Raw genomic sequence first — 22,651 nt, 5'->3', positions numbered from 1 at the left:
GGGCTTCTTCCGTCTTTAGTCTTTTGTAACTGCCAAAAGCCCCCCTTTTATTTCTAATGCATTTTTGTATATCCCTTGTCATCCAAGGTTCCCTTTGCTTGTTGGTCCCCCCCTTGACCTTTACAGGAACATGTTGGCGTCGTACTCTCTCTATTTCCCTTCTGAAAGTCTCCCACTGTTTTGATGTGGATTTTCCTATAAGTAGCTGCTCCCAGTCCACTTTGGCCAGATCCTGCCTTATCATATTAAAATCGGCCTTCCCCCAATTTAGAACCTTTATTTCCGGTCCATCTTTGTCCTTTTCCATGACCACCTTAAATCTCACCGAATTATGGTCACTGTCGCCAAAATGCTCTCCTACTGACACTTCCAGTCAGGGGGCGCTAACGAAGATCGCGGCTGGGGCGCGAGCGGGGCGCTGCGCACGGCGACGACGTCATCGCCGGAGGCACAGCGCCGCAGGGCACCAACAGTTACCACTGCCGCTAACCGCCCGCTGAATTTGGCGGGAGGGCGCTAACGGGAGGTGCAAACCAACCAAATTTTTCCCCCTATATGTTTAAATAGAAACATTTTTTAAAAACACAGGACAAATCAACTTTTCCTTTGAGACAGCTACTACCAACACTGTCCTCTGCTGTATCAATATTTGTTTTGACTGATCGATTCCTAGAATATAAATAGATAGTATAACACATTATCATAGAACGGTATAGCACAGAAGGCGGCCATTCGGCCCATCAAGTCTGCACTGGCTCTTTCGAAGAGCAATCCAGTTAGTTCCATTCCCCCACTCTTTCCCCATATCCCTGCAATATTTTCTCCTTCAAGTATTTATCCAATTCCCTTTTGAAGGCTACTATTGAATCTGTACCCACCACCTTACCAGGCAGTGCATTCCAAATCCTAAATCACTCATTGCATATTTTTTTTCCCCTCATGACACCTCTGGTTCTTTTGCCAATCACCTTAAATCTGTGCCCTCTGGTTATTGACCCTTCAGCTATTGGAAACAGTTTCTCTTTATTTACTCTACCTAAACCCTTCATAATTTTAAACAACGCTATCAAATCTGGGGTCAAACTAGCGTTTTATATAGGTTTAACGTAACTTCCTAGCTTTTATACTCTATGCCTCTATTTGTAAAGCCCAGGATCACATATGCTTTATTAATTCCTTTGTTAACATGTCCTGTCACCTTCAAAGATTTGTGCACAAACACCTCCAGGTCTCTCTGTACTTGCACCCCCTTTAAAATTGTACCATTTAACTTGTAATTGTCTCTCCTCATTCTTCCTACCAAAATGTATCACCTCATACTTTTCAGTCATCTGCCATGTGTCCGCCCATTCCACCAGCCTTTCTATGTCCTCTTGAAGTCTATTACTATCTTCCTCACTGTTTACTACACTTCAGAGTTTCATGTCATCTGCAAATTTCAAAATGGTGCCCTACACCCTAAAGTCCAACTCATTAATCTATATCAAAACAGCAGTGGTCCTAGTACTGAACCCTGGAGAACACCACTGTCTATCTCCCTCCAGTCTGATAAACAGCCATTCACCACAATTCTGTTTTCTATCCTTAACCAATTTTGTATCCATGCTGCTACTGCCCCTTTGATTCCATGGGCTTTAATTTTGCTAACAAGCCTATTACGTGGTACTTTATCAAACGCCTTTTGAAAGTCCATATACACATCAACTGCACTGCCCTTATCCACCCTCTCTGTTACCTCATCAAAAATCTAAATCTAGTTAGTCAAACACGATTTGCCCTTAACAAATCTGTGCTGGCTCTCCTTTATTTGTCCATGCTTGTCCAAGTTGCTGTTAATTTTCTCCCAGATTATTGTTTCTAAAAGCTTCCCCACCACTGACGTTAAACTGACTGGCCTGTAATTGCCAGGTTTATTCTGCTCCCATTTTTTGAACAAGGGTGTAACATTTGCAACCCTCCAGTCCTCCTTCGAGCCCCAACATTCTAGGGCTAAGATTCGCAAGCTGTAGGTTTACATTCATGATTGACACAGAGAGTAACCATTCAATTCCTCCAGGACTGTGGTAAACTCAGATGAACTACAAGCTACCAATCACAAATTAATTCTGTGTCCTTTACAATTTGGAATTTTCTACTGGACATAGGATGCCACAAATTAACATCTGAACAGTGCACATCTAATTTATAAACTGTTTCTCTATTCTACAGCACACCATGTTACTTAATAGCATTCCCACAGAACTGTGCAAGCAGCAACATTTTAAATCCCCATGGTGATATTTCTAATATCAAAAAATATGCAATTCATGTTTCTATATGTATATAGATACACAGGAAGCTTGCATGTGGCCTCCGTGTACACATCAATCATACAAGATGAAGATGGTACAACTGAACAGGGCTTTAGTAACACATGGACTGACTGGACACTATCATCAAATTACTGCAAAAATCTGGGCTGTTCTGAACTTTGCATCATTGCAACTGACAAAATATGCAACTATTACTCACGATCCATCAGCGGGTCAGTGGAGAAATGTTCCAGCAGCTGTCAGTGCTCCCATCTTCATAACATTCAGCTACCATAGCAATACAGCAGGCAAAAAGGATCACAGATTTCATCTTGAAAAGCCATTCTCCGAAACGGTCTATCCCCTACAATCTGAGTGACACCTGCCTGAAGCAACTGCAAGCTTTCAAGACATCATGCGAGGACTACAGCCATCAGACTTGGTTTCCTTCAATTTTCTACAGCTGCCAACACTTTATTAGAACTTTAACTGTTTGCAATGTTTGTGTCAGTCAAGCTTAGTGCTTACCTTAGTGCACTAGAGATCACCTTAATCCGTCAAAGTCACATACTCCAGCCTCAGGATTTTTCTATACATACCGATTTATTGCTGAGCTCCTCTTTTAGCCCATTTAATTACTTCCTTACCCCTGCCTAGGTTAATGAGAAGGGTCTACTGTTGCAATTTTTGAGCATAGCAGACCAATGATTCAGAGAATTCACAATTTATACCAATTAGCTGCACTCGAACTGTATTAAATTCAAACGCCCTCCTGTTAGATCAGAATCTCTTTCAGGTCATGGTGATATGCACAAAGCACAATGAAAGTGTAATGACATCAGCCTGTGCAGCTATTTCACTGACAGTACATTCACATTACAAGTTTAGAATTGGTGCAAAGAGATGGTTAGGGTGCAAGAGTTGGCGGGGGTGCGGCAGGAGAGCAGGAGGTGCATCCTGCATATAAAAGTACTTTCCCCAATCTAGGTAAGTAAAATAAACTGCTTAAAAAAAATTCTACCATTAGTTTATCTTCCCTTCCCTGTGGAGCTCTTGCCATAGTGGTCCTCAGCTCTCAGCTGATCCAGTGACAAGGCCCTTCACTGATCAATGAGTAGATACACAATATACAATGTAGGTTGACATCCTTACCCATCTGAAATGCTGAATGGAAGAGATCTAAGCAACGATGTTTCAGTACATTACAAAATAGTTCACAAAGCCAGGTGGCTCATCCACAAGACAGATTTCGATGAAGAAGGCCCTTCAGCCCAATTGATTTCATCCTTCCAGAGTAACAGCCTTGATGCCTTCCCATTAGCACATCTCTTTCTTTCTTAGGAATTCCACTGTACAAGCCTCACTCACTTCCTGGTAAATCATTCCACTATCTAGTAAAGAAAGAGTTCCCAACATCTATCTTGATTTTCCCTTCACAATCTTGAATCGATGCCTTGGGTCCTGCTACTTTGGCAATTCTGAAAGTAGTATTGGGTTTACATTATCTGTCCCAGTAAGTAATATCTTATGGCCTAGAAATTCAGTATTGCCACGTTTGGGGCACGACAGCATGGCGTTCGCTAACTTCAGCGCCCGGCGCAACTTAGCGCCACCTTCGCCGATATTCAGTTGCATCGCCCCAAGAGGTTGCTGCTGCGCTAAAGCAGGCGATGCACGACTATCATTAGGCTCCAAGCCGGCGATCCGGGGCGCAAACACCGAAGGCGGGCGCAGCGAGTTGCTCATTGAGGACAGTCAGGCACCGGTCAGCACTTAAAGGGGGGGAGGGTGGAATTGCTTGGCTGCCATGCCCTGCACACTGCAGCCCTAAGGCAAGGCCTGAACACTGCTTCTGGAACAGCTCCACGCCCAGTAGAATGGAGAAGGCCAGGGAGAGAGCGCAGTGCTTCGGCGAGGATGACCTGAGGCTGCTGTTTGGCGCAGTGGACCGCAGGCGCCATATCCTCTTCCCTGAGGGTGGCAGGAGGCCGCAGCGCGCCGAATATCGGAAAGCATGGAGGGATGTGGCAAACAGGGTCACGTCCAACAGCCTGGTTGGCAGGACACCAACCCAGTGCCGGAAAAAATTCAAGGACCTCACTCGAGTTGTCAGGGTGAGTACCCTTTCTAGTATCCTCCTCATCCCTGCATGTGCACCTCAATTTATGGCCAAACGGGTCTGAAAGCCCTAATGGCCAGCCCTCATCCAGCAGCTATGGAACTGTCATGAAAAGCACTTGCGCATTCAGGACTTTAGACACTGTCAGGGCTATTCGACCATGGGAGGCAGTGCGGGCAAGATCAGGGCTTGACACCGTCAGGGCTAATCGACCATGGGAGGCAGTGCGGGCAAGACCAGGGCTTGACACTGTACTTAGAGGCTGTCCCTTCTCTTCCAGGCCAAGCTGGCGCATAACAGAAGACAGCAGCGACAGACCAGGGGAGTCCGTCCTGACCTGAAACAGCTGAGCGACCTCAAGCAGCGAGTGGAGCAGATCATGGCAGGCCGGCTGAGTGGCCCCGTCGCCACTGGAGATGCTGACCCTGTTCTGGGCACCAATGGTAAGGTCATCACCTTTTTGACCTCTCCCTTTCCACTTGCGCCTCACACCAGCATCCTTTGCCACTATCGAACCAATGCAGTGCACAGCAGCACTCATGCCTCCCTCGCTGCCGCCCTGTCCTCACTCTAAAGCAACTCTTGTGCCTCCCTGCTTTCAGATGGTGACTCGCCAGATGAGGAGGCAGCCCCCTCAAGCTGGCACTGTGTCCAAGTCAGACATAGAGGAGGAGGAAGAGGAAGCCAGCCCATCAGGGACACCCTCAGCCGAGGCAGCCCATGGCCATAATGGTGACACTTCTTCCCTGGAGGGAAGCAGGGGGGAACGGTCGGAGGATAGTGAAGCTCCGGGGACCAGCGGGCTGCAGCAACGCAGCAGGGGTGGGGAAGCTCGGCGGCCGTCTCCCCGGAGGGTGAGTGCGGCCTCCAGTCCTGCTACGGTGAGCGCAGAGGAGGTGCGGCTCCTAGCGGAAATGGGCGCCCAGGCTGAGCGCAGGCACACTGAGCTCATGGCTGCAGTGGCAAGGATGCCTGACTCCATAGAGTCACTGGCAAGGAGTGTGCAGGAATTCGGGGCAGCACAGGCCAGGAGTCTGCAGGACATCGCGGCAGCACAGGCCAGGAGTCTGCAACAATTCAGTGCAGCACAGGCCAGGAGTCTGCAACAATTCAGTGCAGCACAGGCCAGGAGTCTGTAGGACGTCGCGGCAGCACAGGCTAGGAGTCAGCAGGACTTCGCTGCTTCACAGGCGGCTTCTAGCCAAGTGCTCAGTCGTGCCGTGCATTCACTGGCTGCTGTCATGCAGACACAGACCAGGGCCACACGGGCACTAACTGCTGCCACACTCGCTGGATCGACCAGGCATCGCCGGGGCACGCGCCGTGCCGCAGCAGCCCAGCAGTCTGTGCCTCAGCAGATTGCTGCGGTGCTGGCCCGTGCGCGTGCCAATGTATCAGCCGACCAGGGAGTGCCTGTGATTTGTCAGGTTGGCAGCATTCCTGCAGCCAACACTGTCACTCCTCCATTGCAGCTGCCACCAGCTGTTGGACAGACTGCTGCCGCCCAAGCAGAGTTGGAGCAGTCAGTAGCTGGCCCCTCCAGGCCCAGAGCTGGTCCAGGCCGACCCCCAAGGGCATCTGCTGTCTCACCATCTGACCCTCAGCAGCCTTCCCCCAGCCTTGCTGCAGCCACTGGGGTCCCATTGAGGAGGAGCTGCAGGGCGGGTAGGGGCCAGTCACAGAAGCGAAACGGATCACCCTCGCAGGGGAAAAAGTAGAAGGTGTGGCCAAATGTTTTGTTTTATATATAAAGGCCGAGACTGGTGTATTTGTTTCATATATAAAGGCCGAGACTGGTATATTTGTTTTACTTGTAAAGGCCGAGGCTGGTGCATTTGTGTTTTTGGGGGGGGTTTCTCTCCATTAGTTTGTCATGTGGGAAGGGCACAGAGGTATCACAGTAAAAAAAACTTCTTAAATCGCTCTGTCCAGGCTTTCTTTTGGAAGTCCTGGTTGCCCTGCTCGGCTGAGGGCTTGTGGAGCGGCTACATTCATCTTCTGCCATTGGCACAAGCCATTCCGAGAGGGGGCCTAGAACCGACATGCAATAAGCCGCCGACGGGCGACCCTTGCACTTTCTGCCTCCCTCCTGTGCTGGTCCTCCTCCTCCTCCTCCTCCTCCTCCTCTGGTGGTCCTCCAATGTCTGCTGGCAGTGGCTGAGTCCTGCGGATACCCAGGTTGTGCAGCATACGACAACGAAATGGGAGACTCGCTCAGGCGAGTACTGTAGGGCTCCCCCGGAACGATCCAGGCAGCGGAACCGTTGCTTCAGCACGCCGATTGTTTGCTCAATGATGTTCCTGGTTGCTTGATGGCTGTCATTGTATCCCTCTTCAGCAGGGGTGCTGGGCGCATGGAGCGGGGTATTCAGCCAGGTGCAGAAAGGATAGCCTTTGTCCCCGAGAAGCCATCCTCGTGGGTGAGGCTGGGCCTCGAACATGTCTGCCACAGAAGTCTGGCGCAGGATGAAGGCATCGTGGCTGCTGCCTGGAAAGCGGGCATTGACAGCTAGGATGAGCTGCCTGTGGTCACACACCAACTGCACGTTGAGCGAATGGTAGCCCTTCCGGTTGCGGTAATCCTCGGCATTCTCTAGAGGTGCCCGCAAAGCCACATGCGTGCAGTCAATGGCGCCCTGCACCATGGGGATGCCCGCTAATGCTGCAAAGCCCATTGCACGCTCTTGCTGCTTGTCAATGGTCATGGGGAAAGAGATGAACTGACGTCTCCTTCTGAAAAGGGCATTGGTCACCTGGCGGATGCAGCAATGTACCAGAAACTGGGAGGTGTTGGAAATGTCCCCAGTAGCGGATTGGAAGGAGCCGGTGGCATAGAAGTTGAGAGCCACCGTCACCTTCACTGCCACCGACAGAGACATCCTGCTCCTCAGCTGTGGCTGCAGATCTCCGCGAAGCAGGTGGCAGATCTCAGTGACCACCGCCCTTCTGAATCGCAGCCTCCGAACACACTGCTCCTCAGACATGTTCAGATATGAGAACTGCTGGCGGTATACCTTGGGTGGGTAAGGCCTCCTTTGCTGACGCCTGTTGGCCCTTCTCCGTCTGGCCATGACTGGCACTCTCTCACGGCGTCTCTGAGCCCTTTGAATGCAATGGAAAAGCCCAACGTTTCCACCCATTGCAGCCCCCATTATATGTTTCCAATCAATGCTATGACACTGAAGTTAAAGGCAAGTGCAAAGCTGTGGCCTGAAGCCACAAGTACCTGTGCGAGTGTTGAGCCAAACCAGAAAGCTCTCTACCTTTGTCTCTCTCCAAAGATCCGTCTCTCACAAAGAAGGAGTGGTGCAAAATGGCTGCCATTTATACTGCAGGAGTCCCCTTTAATTAGCGCCCCGCAGCGACTGGGAACCGTTTGATATGCCTATCAATTAGTCCAATAAAAGGCGACGAGTTAAGAACGTAACTGAAGGTTTTTATTGGCTAAATAACAGAGCCCACCCTCGTGGGTGATCCGATCCAACAGGGAGGAATACTAGCCAGTCAGCTACCTTTATACCTGGGCAGGTAATGGGCGGAGTCGGAGGTGGTCAGCCCAGGTATAACAGTGCGACAAGAGGCGACCTCGTGTAGTGATGTGACAGTGAGAACAGTGAGAACAATATACAGTGATAACTATAACAGTGGTTTACCACATTCACCCCTTGTTTAGATTAGAGTCCGGCGGGGTGAAGTGTATTACCAGCTCTGGTATGTCAGTCTGTCCGGAGGCTTCGTTAGCCTCTCCGATCGTCGCAGCGGCGGTGTTACATTATCCGGTGTTAAAGCTGGTGTCTGCGTAGTCGGCAAAGGCTCGTGGGGTTCCGGCATGCCGTCTACCTCGGCTGGACTCGGGGGGTTGGGAGGGGGGGGTGAGGGTGCGAGGTCTCGTAAGGAGACAGTGTCCTCCCGTCCGTCTGGGTAAGCCACATAGGCGTACTGGGGGTTGGCGTGCAGGAGGTTCACCTTCTCGACCAGGGGGTCCGTTTTATGGGCCCTCACGTGCTTTCGCAGCAAGACGGGTCCCGGAGAGGTCAGCCAGGTTGGTAGGGTGGTTCCCGTAGTCGACTTCCTGGGGAAGACAAACATTCGAGCATGGGGGGTGGTGTTAATGGCAGTGCAAAGTAGTGACCGGATGGAGTGCAGCGCAATCGGGAGGACCTCTTGCCAGCGGGAGGTTGGGAGGCCCTTAGACTTTAAGGCTAAGAGGGTGGCCTTCCATACCGTCGCGTTCTCTCTTTCCACCTGGCTGTTCCCTCGGGGGTTGTAGCTGGTGGTCCTGCTTGCTGCAATACCCCTCTCCAATAGGAACTGACGGAGTTCCTCGCTCATGAAGGAGGCGCCCCGGTCACTATGTATATAGTTCGGGAACCCGAACAAGGCGAAGAGTTTGTTCAGGCATTTAATGACCGTGTTACTGGTCATGTCTGGGCAGGGGAAGGCAAAGGGGAAACGGGAGTACTCATCAACGATGTTGAGGAAGTACACATTACGGTCGGATGACGGTAGGGGCCCCTTGAAGTCGATGCTCAGACGCTCGAAGGGGTGGGTGGCCTTGATCAGGCTTGCTCTGTCCGGCTTATAGAAGTGCGGTTTGCACTCAGCACAGATCTGGCAGTTCCTGGTCATGGTCCTGACCTCCTCGATGGAGTATGGCAGGTTGCGGGCCTTAATGAAATGGTAGAGTCTGGTGACTCCGGGGTGGCAGAGGTCATTGTGGAGGGTCTGAAGTCTATCACTTTGCGCGCTGGCGCATGTAATGCGTGAAAGAGCATCAGGGGGGTCGTTCAGTTTACCGGGCCGGTACAAGATCTCATAATCATAGGTGGAAAGCTCGATTCTCCACCTCAAGATTTTGTCGTTCTTGATCTTGCCCCTCAGCTTGTTATTAAACATGAAGGCAACCGAGCGTTGGTCGGTGAGGAGGGTAAATCGTTTGCCTGCCAAGTAGTGCCTCCAGCGCCGTACTGCCTCCACAATTGCCTGGGCTTCCTTCTCGACCGACGAGTGTCGGGTCTCGGGGCCCTGTAGGGTCCTTGAGAAGAAGGCTACCGGCCTACCCTCCTGGTTAAGGGTAGCGGCTAGGGCGAAGTCGGATGCATCGCTCTCCACTTGGAAGGGGATTGACTCATCCACTGCGTGCATTGTGGCCTTGGCTATGTCTCCCTTAATGAGGGAGAAGGCCGCGCACGCCTCTTCCGTGAGGGGGAAGGATGTGGTTTTCAGGAGGGGTCTGGCTTTGTCCGCATAATTGGGTACCCATTGGGCATAGTAGGCGAAAAGCCCCAGGGTTCTCCTAAGTGCTTTTGGACAGTGGGGGAGGGGTAGCTCCATGAGGGGGCGCATTCTTTCGGGGTCGGGGCCGATGACTCCGTTCTCTACTACACAGCCAAGGATGGCAAGGCGCGCTGTGTTAAACACGCATTTCTCCTTATTGTAGGTGAGGTTCAGCCGTTGGGCCGTACGGAGGAATTTCTCCAGATTCACGTCATGGTCCTGCCGGTTGCGGCCGCAGATGGTGACGTTATCGAGATAGGGGAAAGTGGCCTGTAGTCCGTTCTGGTCAACCATCCGGTCCATCTCCCGTTGGAAAACCGAGACCCCGTTGGTGACACCAAAGGGGACCCTAAGGAATTGGTAGAGGCGGCCATTCGCCTCGAAGGCGGTGTACTGGCTGTCCTCCGGGCTGATGGGGAGTTGGTGGTAGGCCGACTTGAGGTCGATGGTCGAGAATACGCGGTATTGTGCAATCTCATTGACCATGTCCGATATGCGGGGGAGGGGGTATGCGTCCAGCTGGGTGTATCTGTTTATGGTCTGGCTGTAGTCGATAACCAGGCGATTTTTGTCGCCGGTCTTGACTACCACCACCTGGGCACGCCAGGGGCTGCTGCTCCCCTCAATAATGCCCTCTTTCAGGAGTCGCTGCACCTCAGAGCTAATGAAGGCTCTGTCCCCAGCGCTGTACCGCCTGCTCTTAGTAGCGACAGGTTTGCACTCGTGGGTGATCCGATCCAACAGGGAGGAATACTAGCCAGTCAGCTACCTTTATGCTGCCCCGCACAAAGATGGCCGCCCCTGGTTTTCCCATGAGGCTCTGCAGGCTTCGGCTGCCCCGCACAAAGATGGCCGCCCCCAGGGTTCGCATGAGGCACTGCTGGCTTCTGAGGATTTGCTTCTGCAGGCCTTGGAGAAGTGGCCTTTCTTGAGGCAGGTTTTGCAGGTCGAGTTTTTGGCTGGGCAGCGCGACCTCGGATGCCTCTCCTGGCCGCAAAAGAAGCAGCCAGCGGCCCGATCGGGGTTGCCTGATGTCGGGGCCGGTACCGGGGCTAGCGGGCCCGGTCGGATCCGTGATGCAGACGCTGAGGTAGGTCCCGGGGGCAGCGCTGTGAAGGGTGGTGGGGTGGGGGTCGGGCCCGAGTCCCAGGGTCGCGAATAGTACCTGGCAAACGCTTCCTGGTCTTGCTGGGTGGCCTCTAGGGTGAGGGCGAGGGCTTCGGCCTTGTCCAGGTCTATGTCCTTAGCTTCAAGCAGTCTTTGCCGTGTGTAGTCGGAACGTAGGCCTCTCACCAAGGCGTCGCGGACATTGTCTTCCATGTTCGCAGTAGCCGTCACCGCTTTAAAGTCACAGTTCCTGCCGAGTTGTCTCAGCGCTCGTGAAAATTCAGCTATCGATTCTCCTGGCTGTTGCTGGCGAGATCTTAAGAGATGCCTAGTGTACATGTAGTTTACCGGGCTCCGGTACTGCTGTTTCAGTAGGTTGATGGCGTCGTCGTACGTAGTCATGTCCTGGATGAGTGTATATACTCTCGGGCTCGCTTGGGCTTTCAGGACTCTTAGTTTGGATCTCTGAGGGACGACGGCTTCCTCCAGGTACGATTCGAAGCAGTCCAGCCAGTGTTTGAAGTCGTTGGCTGAGTTTGGTGCCTGTGGGTTTAGATCCAGGTATGGTGGTTTCAAGGCTTGCAGCCAAGCCGGCTGGTGTGGCCCGTTGTCTGGAGGCTGCTGTTGCTGTGCTGCTGGGTGAGCTCCTTGCTGTTGCTGTTCATTATCAGACATCTTTAAAATTTAGTCAATAAAATTGATATGCCTATCAATTAGTCCAATAAAAGGCGACGAGTTAAGAACGTAACTGAAGGTTTTTATTGGCTAAATAACAGAGCCCACCCTCGTGGGTGATCCGATCCAACAGGGAGGAATACTAGCCAGTCAGCTACCTTTATACCTGGGCAGGTAATGGGCGGAGTCGGAGGTGGTCAGCCCAGGTATAACAGTGCGACAAGAGGCGACCTCGTGTAGTGATGTGACAGTGAGAACAGTGAGAACAATATACAGTGATAACTATAACAGTGGTTTACCACACCGTTCCCCTCTACCAGTCGCTAGGGGCGCCAGGCACACAATAGGCCGGCGCCACTGAATTTCTGGTTCAGGGCGCACAAAGGGCGTTGCACCATGAAATGACGTCAGGATCTGCGCGCGCAGCTGAGCGCACGCAAAGGTTTTGCGCCGCCGCTAATCTTAACTGAAGTTCGCGAGAGGTGCAGATCGCGCCGCGCCCGGGCACTAGCCGCTTAGCGCCCCACTTCTCCTCCTCCTCCTAAGGCGCTAGCGGCTGGCGGAAACAACTGAATTTCTAGGCCTATATATCTCCAAGGCCTCCGCTGTGATGCCTCTTCCCTCTGAGCCAAGCACCTGCCTCATTGCTTCCTGGTGGACTGCCTTTAGGACCTGGATGGACCCATGTTGCAGCATCCAGAACTGTACACAGTATTCCAGGTGCAGTCCAAACAGTGCTTTGGTATGACCTTTAGGAGTTTGAACACAACTGATTTGGGATTATAATCCAGTATCCTATTTGCTTTGTTTATCATCTCTCGCTGATTAGGCATGGTGAACAATGAGTCAACTAACACTCAGTCTCTCAAGTTCTCCTGAGCAAATTCTCTTCCACTCATGGAGCACATGTATTTTTTTTTTTTTTACTTCCAACATGCAGGCAGGAATTTTAATCTGGAGGCGGATTTGGGGGGGGGGGGGGGGGGGGTTTTACGGGGGTGGAAAGTGGTAAGGCCATGCCAAATTTAACAGCAGAGCCTGATTAACACTTCTCAGCTCTGTTTCCTGCCCGCAGCCAACGGGCAGGTAGGCCTGTGGCACTAGGCTGCAGAGAGGAGGGAGGGAGGGTGGTCAAGAGCCAAAGAAGCAATGGGGGCCAGAGGAGCATTAGGCTGAGGGTAGCGATTTTGGGGGGGGGGGGAGGGGTAGTCGGAACTCAGGAACCGGAGAAGCATCGGGGCTGGAAGGGGGAAATCAGAGGCCTCGTGGGGGGTGGGGATGTCCGATTGCAGGAGGTGGGTGAGGCAGGGACGTTGGATTCCGCAGGTAAGTGTAAAGGTACTTACCTCCTGGATCCAGCAGTCCTCATCTTACTTTAGCTGGCAGGTTCCCCGAGGCCTGAGAAATCCGACCAGCCAGAGGTAAATTTGTAATGGTGGATCACCATGAGGCACGCCAGCCTCATTTTAATATTTAAATGGTCAACCCGCTTCCTGCAAGCAGATTGGCTGCCTGGCCCACCGTCCCGTCTCCGTTAAAACTGTAAGCGGGCAGGTTGGAGGCAGGTTGGGGTCGGAATTCAGTTTTTTAACACTTTAACCTTCCACCCAATCCCAACCAACCCCGCAGTATCTTGTATTTGTCAGAATTGAACTTCATTGCCCAGTTGCAAAGTCTGTTAAGCTCCTGACTGCCTCCTCAGAGATCAGTTTCCCTCTAACTCTGTAATTTAATTACTTTACATTGAGATTCTCGATAATTTATATAGACCCGGCATAGGACTGGTGGCAGCACTCCGCTCAATACTGCTCTCCCAGCTTGCCTTACAACTACCTACTGCTTCTTTGCCTATGGGCAGCTACTAATCTACATCCACAACCCTTGTTGGGACTGACCTTAGTTTGAAAAGGAGTTTCTGACATAGTGCTTTATCAAAGGCTTTGTGGAAAGATCCCCTCCCCAGCAAATTGGGATGCCATCTCCTCAAAATAGTCTACAAGTTTGGTCAGGCAAATTGCACCTACTCTAAAGCTATTTGGTTGTTATGTATTCGGTTATTTTACCCAGCTACTTTTTTCCATTTTATTTCTCATTGTTGATTCCATTAGTTTTCCTATTATCGAGGCTGGGCTAGTTATGGCTCTGTTGCCCCTCTTGCATATAGATCCCCAAAAACAAGTGGGTTGGGGTCCGGTCAGATGTAAAATTATTTTAAATCTCAAATCTGACCCTAACCCTCCCACTTCTGGGTTTAATGGAGGCAGGACAGTGGGCGGAGAGCCAACCCACTTCCAGGAGGCGGCTTGGTCATTTAAATATTGAGAGACTAGGAGCCTCACATTTAACCTGTCTTACAGATTTAACCCTAGCCAGCTGGGATACTGGGAAACCCTGCAGCTCAAGGGAGGCATGGACAACTTCAGGGAAAAGGCAAGTGCCTTTACAGCACTGCTCGTGAGCCAGGAAGGTATGGCAACCCAGGATGTAGTGATGGAGCAGCCTCAGCCCTGGGCCTTGTCCAACAGGTACGAGGCACTTTCTACCTGTATGGATGAGGAAAAGGACTACAGGGAGATGGACAAACTGACCACGGCACTGTGGTACAGAGGGCCATTCAAGTGGGGGGGGGGGGAGAAGGAAGGAATGTGGTAGTAGTAGGGGACAGTATAGTCAGGGGGATAGATACTGTTCTCTGCAGCCGCGAAAGAGAGTCCCGAAGGCTGTGTTGCCTGCCCGGTGCCAGGGTTAAGGATATCTCCTGGCGGCTGGAGAAGAACTTGGAGTGGGAAGGGGAGGATCCAGTTGTCGTGGAACCAACGACGTAGGTAGAACTAAGAATGAGGTTCTGCTGAGGGAGTTTGAGGAGCTCGGGTCTAAATTAATAAGCAGAACTACAAGGGTAATAATCCCTGGATTACTACCTGAGCCACGCACAAATTGGCATAGGGTCAAGCAGATCAGGGAGTTAAATGTGTGGCTCAAAGAGTGGTGTGGAAAAAAGGGATTTTAGTTCATGGGGCACTGGCACCAGTACTGGGGAAAGAGGCAGCTGTTCTGTCGGGATGGGCCCAGCATCCTGGCAAATTGAATAACTAGGGCTGTAGATAGGGCTTTAAACTAAAAGTGCGGGGGGGGTCAGGTGAGGGGTAATATAGAAATTTAAAGAGAAAGGTCAAGGCAATAGAGCAGTGTAGCGATTTGGGTAAAAAAAAGCAGAGTGTGACAGGAAGGGACAGAGAGTTTAATGGTAGCAGTGCAGCAGAGAATAAGGTCAAAGCAGGGAATAATGGTAAAAAAATTAAATTAAAGGCTCTTTATCTGAATGCACGAAGCATTCGTAACAAGATAGACGAACTAGTGGCACAAATAAAGAGATAAATGGGTTTGATCTAATAGCCATTACAGAGACATGGTTGCAAGGTGGCCAAGGTTGGGAACTAAATGTTCCAGGGTACCTGACGTTTCAAAAAGACAGGCAGAATGGAAAAGGAGGGGGAGTAGCCCTGATAATAAAGGATGACTTAAGGACAGTAGCGAGAAAGGATCTTGGCTCGGAAGATAAGGAAGTAGAATCAGTAGGGGTGGAGATAAGGAATAACAAGGGGCAGAAAACACTGGTAGGAGTAGTATATAGGTCCCCTATCAGTAGCTATACCGTTGGACAGAATATTAATCAAGAAATAGTAGGAGCTTGCAACAAAGGAAATGCAATTGGGGGACTTTAATCTTCATATAGACTGGCAAATCAAATTGGCAAAGGTAGTCTGGAGAACGAGTTCATGGAATGCATTCGGGACAGTTTCTTAGAACAATACGTCATGTAACCAACCAGGGAACAGGCTATTTTAGATCTTGTATTGTGTACTGAGACAGGGTTAAATAGCACTCTCATAGTAAAGCATCCACTGGGGCAGAGTGATCATAATATGATAGAAATTTACATTAATTTTGAGATTGACTTGTCTAAGTTCGAAACTAGTCTTAAACTTAAATAAAGCCAATTACATAGGTTTGAGGGGCGAGTGGGCTAAGGTAGATTGGAGAAATAGATTAAAAGGTATGGCAGTAGATAAACAGTGGCTAGCATTTAAAGAAATATTTCATAATTCTCAACAAAAATACATTCCATTGAGAAACAAAAATTCCACGGGAAAAGTGATCCAGCCTTGGCTAACAAAAGAAGTTAAGGATAGCATTAGATTGAAAGAAGAAGCTTATAATGTTGCAAAGAATAATAGTAAGCCTGAAGGTTGGGAGAGTTTCAGAAACCAGCAAAGGTTGGCCAAAAAATTAATAAAAAAGGAAAAGATAGAATGTGAGAAAAAACTAGCAAGAAATATAAAAGCAGACTGTAATGGGACTAAAAGCCGACAAAATCCTTAGACCTGATGGCCTACATCCTAGGGTTCTAAAAGAGGTGGCTGAAAAGATAGTGGATGCATTGGTTTTGATCTTCCAAAATTCCCTAGATTCTGAAATGGTCCCAACGGATTTGAAGGTTGCAAATGTAATACAGCTATTCAAGAGAGAAAAAAACAGGGAACTACAGGCCAGTCAGCCTGACATCAGTCATTGGGAAAATGCTGGAATCCATTGTTAAGGAAGTGGTATCAAGTCACTTAGAGAATCATAACATGAGTAGACAGAGTCAACATGGTTTTATGAAAGGGAAATCATGTTTGACAAATTTATTAGAGTTTTTTGAGGATGTAACTAGCAGGGTAGATAAAGGGGAACCAGTGGATGTAGTATATTTGGATTTCCAAAAGGCATTCGATAAGGTGCCACATAAAAGATTATTACACAAGATAAGGGCTCATGGGGTTGGGGGTAATATAATAGCATGGATATAGGATTGGTTAACGGATAGAAAACAGAGTAGGGATAAACAGATCTTTTTCAGGTTGGCAGGCTGTAACTAGTGGGGTGCTGCAAGGATCAGTGTTGGGGCCTCAGCTATTTACAATCTATATTAATGACCTAGATGAAGGGACCGAGTGTAATGTATCCAAGTTTGCTGATGGTGCAAAGCTAGGTGGGACAGTAAGCTGTGAGGAGAACACAAAGGGCTGGATTTTGTCAATGGGGAGCTTTTGGAGGCGGGACTCCCATTTGTTGGGTTTTAGTCCCGCCTCCATCGACTTGTGGCTAACCCACGCTATTTTCCCTTGATTGACCTTGTTAAGCCCACTGGGCAGGCTTAGCAGGCCAATTAAGGGAAAGCCAGTTACAGGTGACGTCAGCGAGTGCCGTTTCATCTGTCAAGAGCTTTTGACAGATGAAATGTTATCGTTTGACAGCTCTGTGAAGCTGTCAAACACTGACAATCTGTCTTCCAAGTTGTGTCTTTACTCAAGACTCAATTAGAAAGCCTTCCTGACCAGAAAGCAGAAGGCTGCAGCTTTTGACAGTTCAGCGGCCATTCTGCTTTCTGTGCCAGTGAGCTGAGGGACTCCAGAGACCTGAAGGGAGGAAGCCTGCAGGAAGAAGTAAAGGTAAGTAAAACTAAGTAAAACTTATTAAAACACTTTACACACACCTCACACACTTACCTCTGCACACATGCACCCATTACTCACCTGCACGCTGGACATCTCGGCCCCTCCGACCCCCGCAGACCGACGGCCCGCCTCGCTGATCCTGGCGAGGTTCACAGCCGTCGGGAAGCCCACACTTCAGGGCTCAAAATAGGGATTAGCCAAAAAACTGCCTGTTAACTACCTGTTAACAGGCAGTTAATTGGCATTAATCCCCTTCCCGCCTCGCGGAGGCGTGACCCGGCGCGGGTCAGCTACCCGCCTCCTGGCAAGATGGCATGGAGGCGGGTTGGGCACCCGCCCCCAAATTCTGCCATTTTCCCAGCAGTCCCGCCTCCAAACCCGCCTCCCCAGGGCTGGCAAAATCCAACCCAAAGATTCTGCAAAGGGATATAGATAGACTAAGTGAGTGGGCAGTAAGGTGGCAGATGGAGTATAATGTAGTGAAATGTGAGGTTATTCAGTTTGATAGGAAGATTAGAAAAACAGAATATTTTTTAAATGGTAAGAAACTTTCAAATGTTGGTGTTCAGAGAGATTTGGGTGCCCTCGTGCAAGAAACACAGAAAGCTAGCATGCAGGTACAGCAAGCAATAAGGAAGGCAAATGGCATGTTGGCCTTTATTGCAAGGGGGTTGGAGTATAAGAGTAAGGAAGTCTTGCTACAATTGTACAGGGCCTTGGTGAGACCACACCTGGAGTACTATGCACAGTTTTGGTCTCTAAGGAAGGATATACTTGTCTTGGAGGCGGTGCAATGAAGGTTCACTAGATTGATTCCTGGGATGAGAGGGCTGTCCTATGAGGAGAGATTGTGTGAAATGGGCCTATACTCTGGAGTTTAGAAGAATGAGAGGTGATCTCATTGAAACATACAAGATTCTGAAGGGGATTGACAGGGTAGATGCTGCGAGGTTGTTTCCCCTGGCTGGAGTGTTTAGAACTAGGGGGCATAGTCTCAGGATAAGTGGTAGGCCATTTAAGACTGAGATGAGAAAGAATTTCTTCACTCAGAGGGTTGTGAATCTTTGGAATTATCTGCCCCAGTGGGCTGTGAATGCTGAGTCTTTGGGTATATTCAAGACTGAGATAGATAGATTTTTGGACTCTCGGGGAATCCAGGGATACGGAGATCGGGCGGGAAAGTGGAGTTGAGATCGATGATCAGCCATGATCTTATTGAATGACGGAGCAGGCTCGAGGAGCCATATGGCCTACTCCTGCTCTTACTTCTTATGTTCTTATGTTCTAAAAGCAGGGTTGCTTCCTCCCAGCCCACCAAGCTACTTCTTCCCTGCCATCGGACCCCACTCACCCCGGATCGGGGATCCGACCGCCCCCCCAACCCCGGATCGGGAATCCGACCCCTCCCACCCCCAACCCCGGATTGGGAATCCGCCCCCCACCCCGCCCCCCCCCAACCCCGGATCGGGAATCCGACCACCACCCCCCCCCACCCCACCCCCGTGATTGGACCTCCCACCGCACCCCCCAATAATGCAAAAGCAGGTTCCATACCTGTTGCTGGGCTGCGGCTTCCTCCGGAGTAGTCCCCACCCGACAGGGAGCCAAGCCTGTCAATCAGGCTGGCTTCCAGGCGGGGAACCTGTTGAAAAAACAAAGACGTGTGCTGCGGAGTTAAAACTCCACAGCATGCGGGAAATCCCGGACTCCGACCAAAACTCCTCCCCCCCACCCCTCCCAAAACATAAGACGTAGGAGCAGGAGTAGGTCATTTGGCTCCTCGAGCCTGCTCCGCCATTCACTAAGATCATGGCTGATCTGATCTTGGCCTCAACTCCACTTCCCCGCCCGCTCCCCATAACCCTAGGCTACCTTATCGTTCAAAAATCTGTCTATCTCCACCTTAAATATATTCAATGACTCCGCCTCCATAGCTCTCTGGGAAAGAGCATTCCAAAGATTCACGACCTTCAGAGAAGAAATTCCTCCTCATTTCCGATTTAAAAGGGTTTCCCCTTATTCTGAAATTATGCCCTGTTGTTATCGGAGCCTATATTTGCCGGTTTCCCATCTTGCAGAACCTCCTGAGTGTTCAGTTGACCCTCAAATTGACTGTCAGTGCTTCCCATATCTCCTCCCTGTGTTTCTAAGTACCTAGAGATACACTTCATCCAATACAAGAGATTATTGATCTTTGCTTCATTGATATCAAAGTTCCAGAGTGCATAGTATACTGTTAGTGCCCTCCCTGTTTAAAAAGAACCCCAAGTAGTTGTCATTTAGCATGTGAATTATCTCTTGTTCATTGTCATGTCTATAAGAAAATACAGGCTCAGAAAAGACTGAAGATCATCTGGTGGGCCCAAAAACAAATACCTTTTAATCACACACCACCTGAAATATCTATCCAATTTTCCCTTAAATGTTTGCACATTTACCGCCTCCACTGCGTCCTTGGGCAGTCCATTCCACTTTTTCCCTCTGCATAAAGGAGTTAAGTCTAAACTGTCTGTGCACCTTCCCTACTCTAAGTTTGAGCTTGTATGTCTTAGTTCTAGCGCTTGGGGCAAACTGAAACACATTACTGTGGTTCAATATATCCTTTCCTTTTAACAACTTGAATACCTGCCCTGATTCCAGGGTTTTTGCCTTCATTACTCTGTCCAAAATATATTCCACATGGTGAACATCATTAACATGTAAATATCAATATTATTTCAGAATTTAAAAATCAATAGTCATAAAAACATTGATGGAGATATGGTTCTAGGAGCTCAGGTGCTCACAATTCAGCCTTGCATCACCAGATATACTCACAATATTCCATGATGATGCTTAAAAACCAGATCACAAGCACTATCACAATAGGACCCAAATGTCACATCCCCATAGTAGTAACAAAGTTTGTGTCCTCCCCCCGACCCCCGTCCCCCATTGCCACTTACTACCCTCCTTTCTTGGAGGCACGGACACCTAATAAGGTATGGCTCACTGGGTACTGGGCACCCTCCGATACCTTGCCCAAGAAGCTATTCTTCATGTAGGTGTCAGGGAGTGAGCATCAGCAAACTACTCGGTTCATGAGGGCCATTACAGCCGAGCCGGAGACTGTTGGCACACAAATTACCCAAAGAGAGGACACCAGGCTAATTTTGCCATCCCTTTCTGGGCATTGAGGCGATTTGTAGCACTCTTATTGCCAGCTGAGATCAGGTAAATTAGTACAGACTGGGAAACAAGTCTTGGCCTTTCTGATCTGTATGGCTCAGTTATATGCTGGCTTTACCAACTGAACCATCATTGAGCTGTAGTAATAAAAAGAGTTGCCCCACATACAACTACAGCCCATGTCCATAGCTGCAGGGCCAATGTCCTCCAGCATCCTTGCAGGACCAGAGTCCACAGTGCCAATAGCCATCAATGACATTTTGGGCAGTAAATAAGACAGCAAAATGTTAATACCAAGGACACATTTTAGAAGAAAATTCATAATCATCCTGTGAAACTGAAAACCCATAAGTAGATACCGTGTGAGTAACAGGGATAAGTGTTGATTACTTGTACACATGGGAAAAATGCACCAGCTGTATGGCTACTATACTGAACTGCTGCATAAGGCAAACATCATCAATGCAGTCAGCCCTGATAACAAGTGCAAAAGCACAATCACTGTTCCATTAGACATGCAAGTTACAGAATTATGGCACTTGACATAACACTGCGCACACGAAAAAGTAAACCAGCCATAGACTCTAAACTCATACTAACTGTTGCCATTTATCTAGTGTACAATAAATGCAGAAGCTTTTTCTTTTCACTTGCTACCCTTTTTAAAAAAAACAGGAAATCTTCACTTGCCTCAAAATGCTGTTCCATAACCTGAATTTTGCCTTGTTCAGGACACTTCTTCAGAGCTCGGTCAGCATACTGAAGCAGAATTTCTGCCATCTAAAAGAAAGATTTTAACATAAATCAGCATTATTCCAATTGCCTACCCACAAACATCTTGGTGTGCATGTACATAGATCCCTGAAGGCAGCAGAACAGGTGGATAAGGTAGTTAAAAAGGCATATGGGATACTTATATTCTATGCCTCGGCTAATGAAGGCAAGAGCAGGGAGGTTATGATGGAGCTGTACAAAACGCTGGTAAGGCCACAGCTGGAGTACTGTGTGCAGTTCTGGTCGCCACACTATAGGAAGGATGTGATTGCTTTGGAGAGGGTGCAGAGGAGATTTACCAGGATGTTACCTGGGCTGGAGCGCTTCAGCTATGAAGAAAGACTGGACAAGCTGGGGTTGTTTTCCTTGGAGCAGAGAAGGCTGAGGGGGTACCTGATTGAGGTATACAAAATTATGAGGGGCATAGATAGGGTGGATAGAAAGGAACTTTTCCCCTTAGTAGAGGGGTCAATAACAAGGGGGTATAGATTCAAGGTAAGGGGCAGGAGGTTTAGAGGGGATTTGAGAAAAAACTTTTTCACCCAGAGGGTGGTTGGAATCTGGAACTCACTGCCTGAAAGGATGGTAGAGGCAGGAACCCTCAACATTCAAGAAGTATTTGGATGAGCACTTGAAATGCCATAGCATACAAGGCTACAGACCAAATGCTGGAAAATGGGATTAGATTAGATAGGGCTTGATGGCCGGCGCGGACGCGATGGGCCGAAGGGCCTCTTTCTGTGCTGTATAACTCTATGACTCTATCTGCTGCAACTCCCTGTGGCCTGATGACACCACCCAATTGGAGCGAGAAAGGACAAATAAGAGTTAGAAATTTTATTTCACTACATAAATAGGATGGGGATTCTATGTTTTGTTTTGAACATGGAGTCAGGGGACAAGTAGCAGAATGGATAGCAAGCTGGCTACAAAATAGAAACCAGATAGTAGGGGTGAAAGGTAGTTTGGCAAAAAGTAGAAAGCGGTGTTCCACAAGGTTCGGTACCAAGACCACTGTTGTTCACCATTTACATAAACAATTTGGACTCGGGAATCGTAAGAACAATTTCAAAATTTGCAGAGACACCAAATTGGGGGGGTGTAGTTAATACAGAGGAGGACTGCAACAAAGTACAGGAAGACATTAATAAATTTGCAGAATAGGTGTGTAACTGGCAAATGAACTTCAATATAGATAATTGAAGGGTGCTACATATTTTTCCAATCTGCTGGGACCTCTCCCGAACCCAGGGAATTTTGGTAGATTACAACCATCTCTAAAGCCACTTCTTTTAAGACCCATCAGGTCCAGGGGACTTGTCAGCCTTTAGTCTCATTAAGTAGCAGCACCGGCTACGGACACGACAATGGCACACCCAGCCCAGTCAACCCTGCAAAGTCCTCTTCACCAACATCTGGGGACTTGTGCCAAAATTGGGAGAGCTGTCCCACAGACTAGTCAAAAAACATCCCGACATAGTCATACTCACAGAATCATACCTTTCAGTCAATGTCCCAGACTCTTCCATCGTCATCCTTGGGTATGTCTTGTCCCACCAGCAGGACAGACCCAACAGGGGTGGCGGCACAGTGGTATACAGTCGGGAAGGAGTGGCCCTGGGAGTCCTCAACATTGACTCCGGACCCCATGAAGTCTCATGGCTTCAGGTCAAGCATGGGCAAGGAAACCTCCTGCTGATTACCACCTACCGCCCTCCCTCAGCTGATGAATCAGTACT

General features: G+C 49.3%; 1 protein-coding gene across 12 annotated transcripts in view; it reads right to left on the bottom strand.

Annotated features, from left to right (window-relative positions):
* The window catches only part of vps8 (VPS8 subunit of CORVET complex), a 957,961-nt gene that overhangs the window by 774,368 nt on the left and 160,942 nt on the right, over positions 1-22,651 (bottom strand). For all 12 annotated transcript variants that reach the window (XM_085985671.1, XM_085985669.1, XM_085985662.1 and 9 more), the window contains one exon: positions 20,829-20,918. In XM_085985671.1, coding sequence (XP_085841797.1) covers positions 20,829-20,918 — 90 coding nt within the window. The remainder of the gene's footprint in view (positions 1-20,828; positions 20,919-22,651) is intronic.

The sequence above is a fragment of the Somniosus microcephalus genome, chromosome 4 (genome assembly GCF_052327205.1).
Source record: "Somniosus microcephalus isolate GS21.2 chromosome 4, FLI_Smic_1.0, whole genome shotgun sequence".
Taxonomy (NCBI): domain Eukaryota; kingdom Metazoa; phylum Chordata; class Chondrichthyes; order Squaliformes; family Somniosidae; genus Somniosus; species Somniosus microcephalus.
The sequence above is the reverse complement of the archived record's forward strand: the minus strand, read 5'-3'. Positions and strand labels throughout refer to the sequence as shown.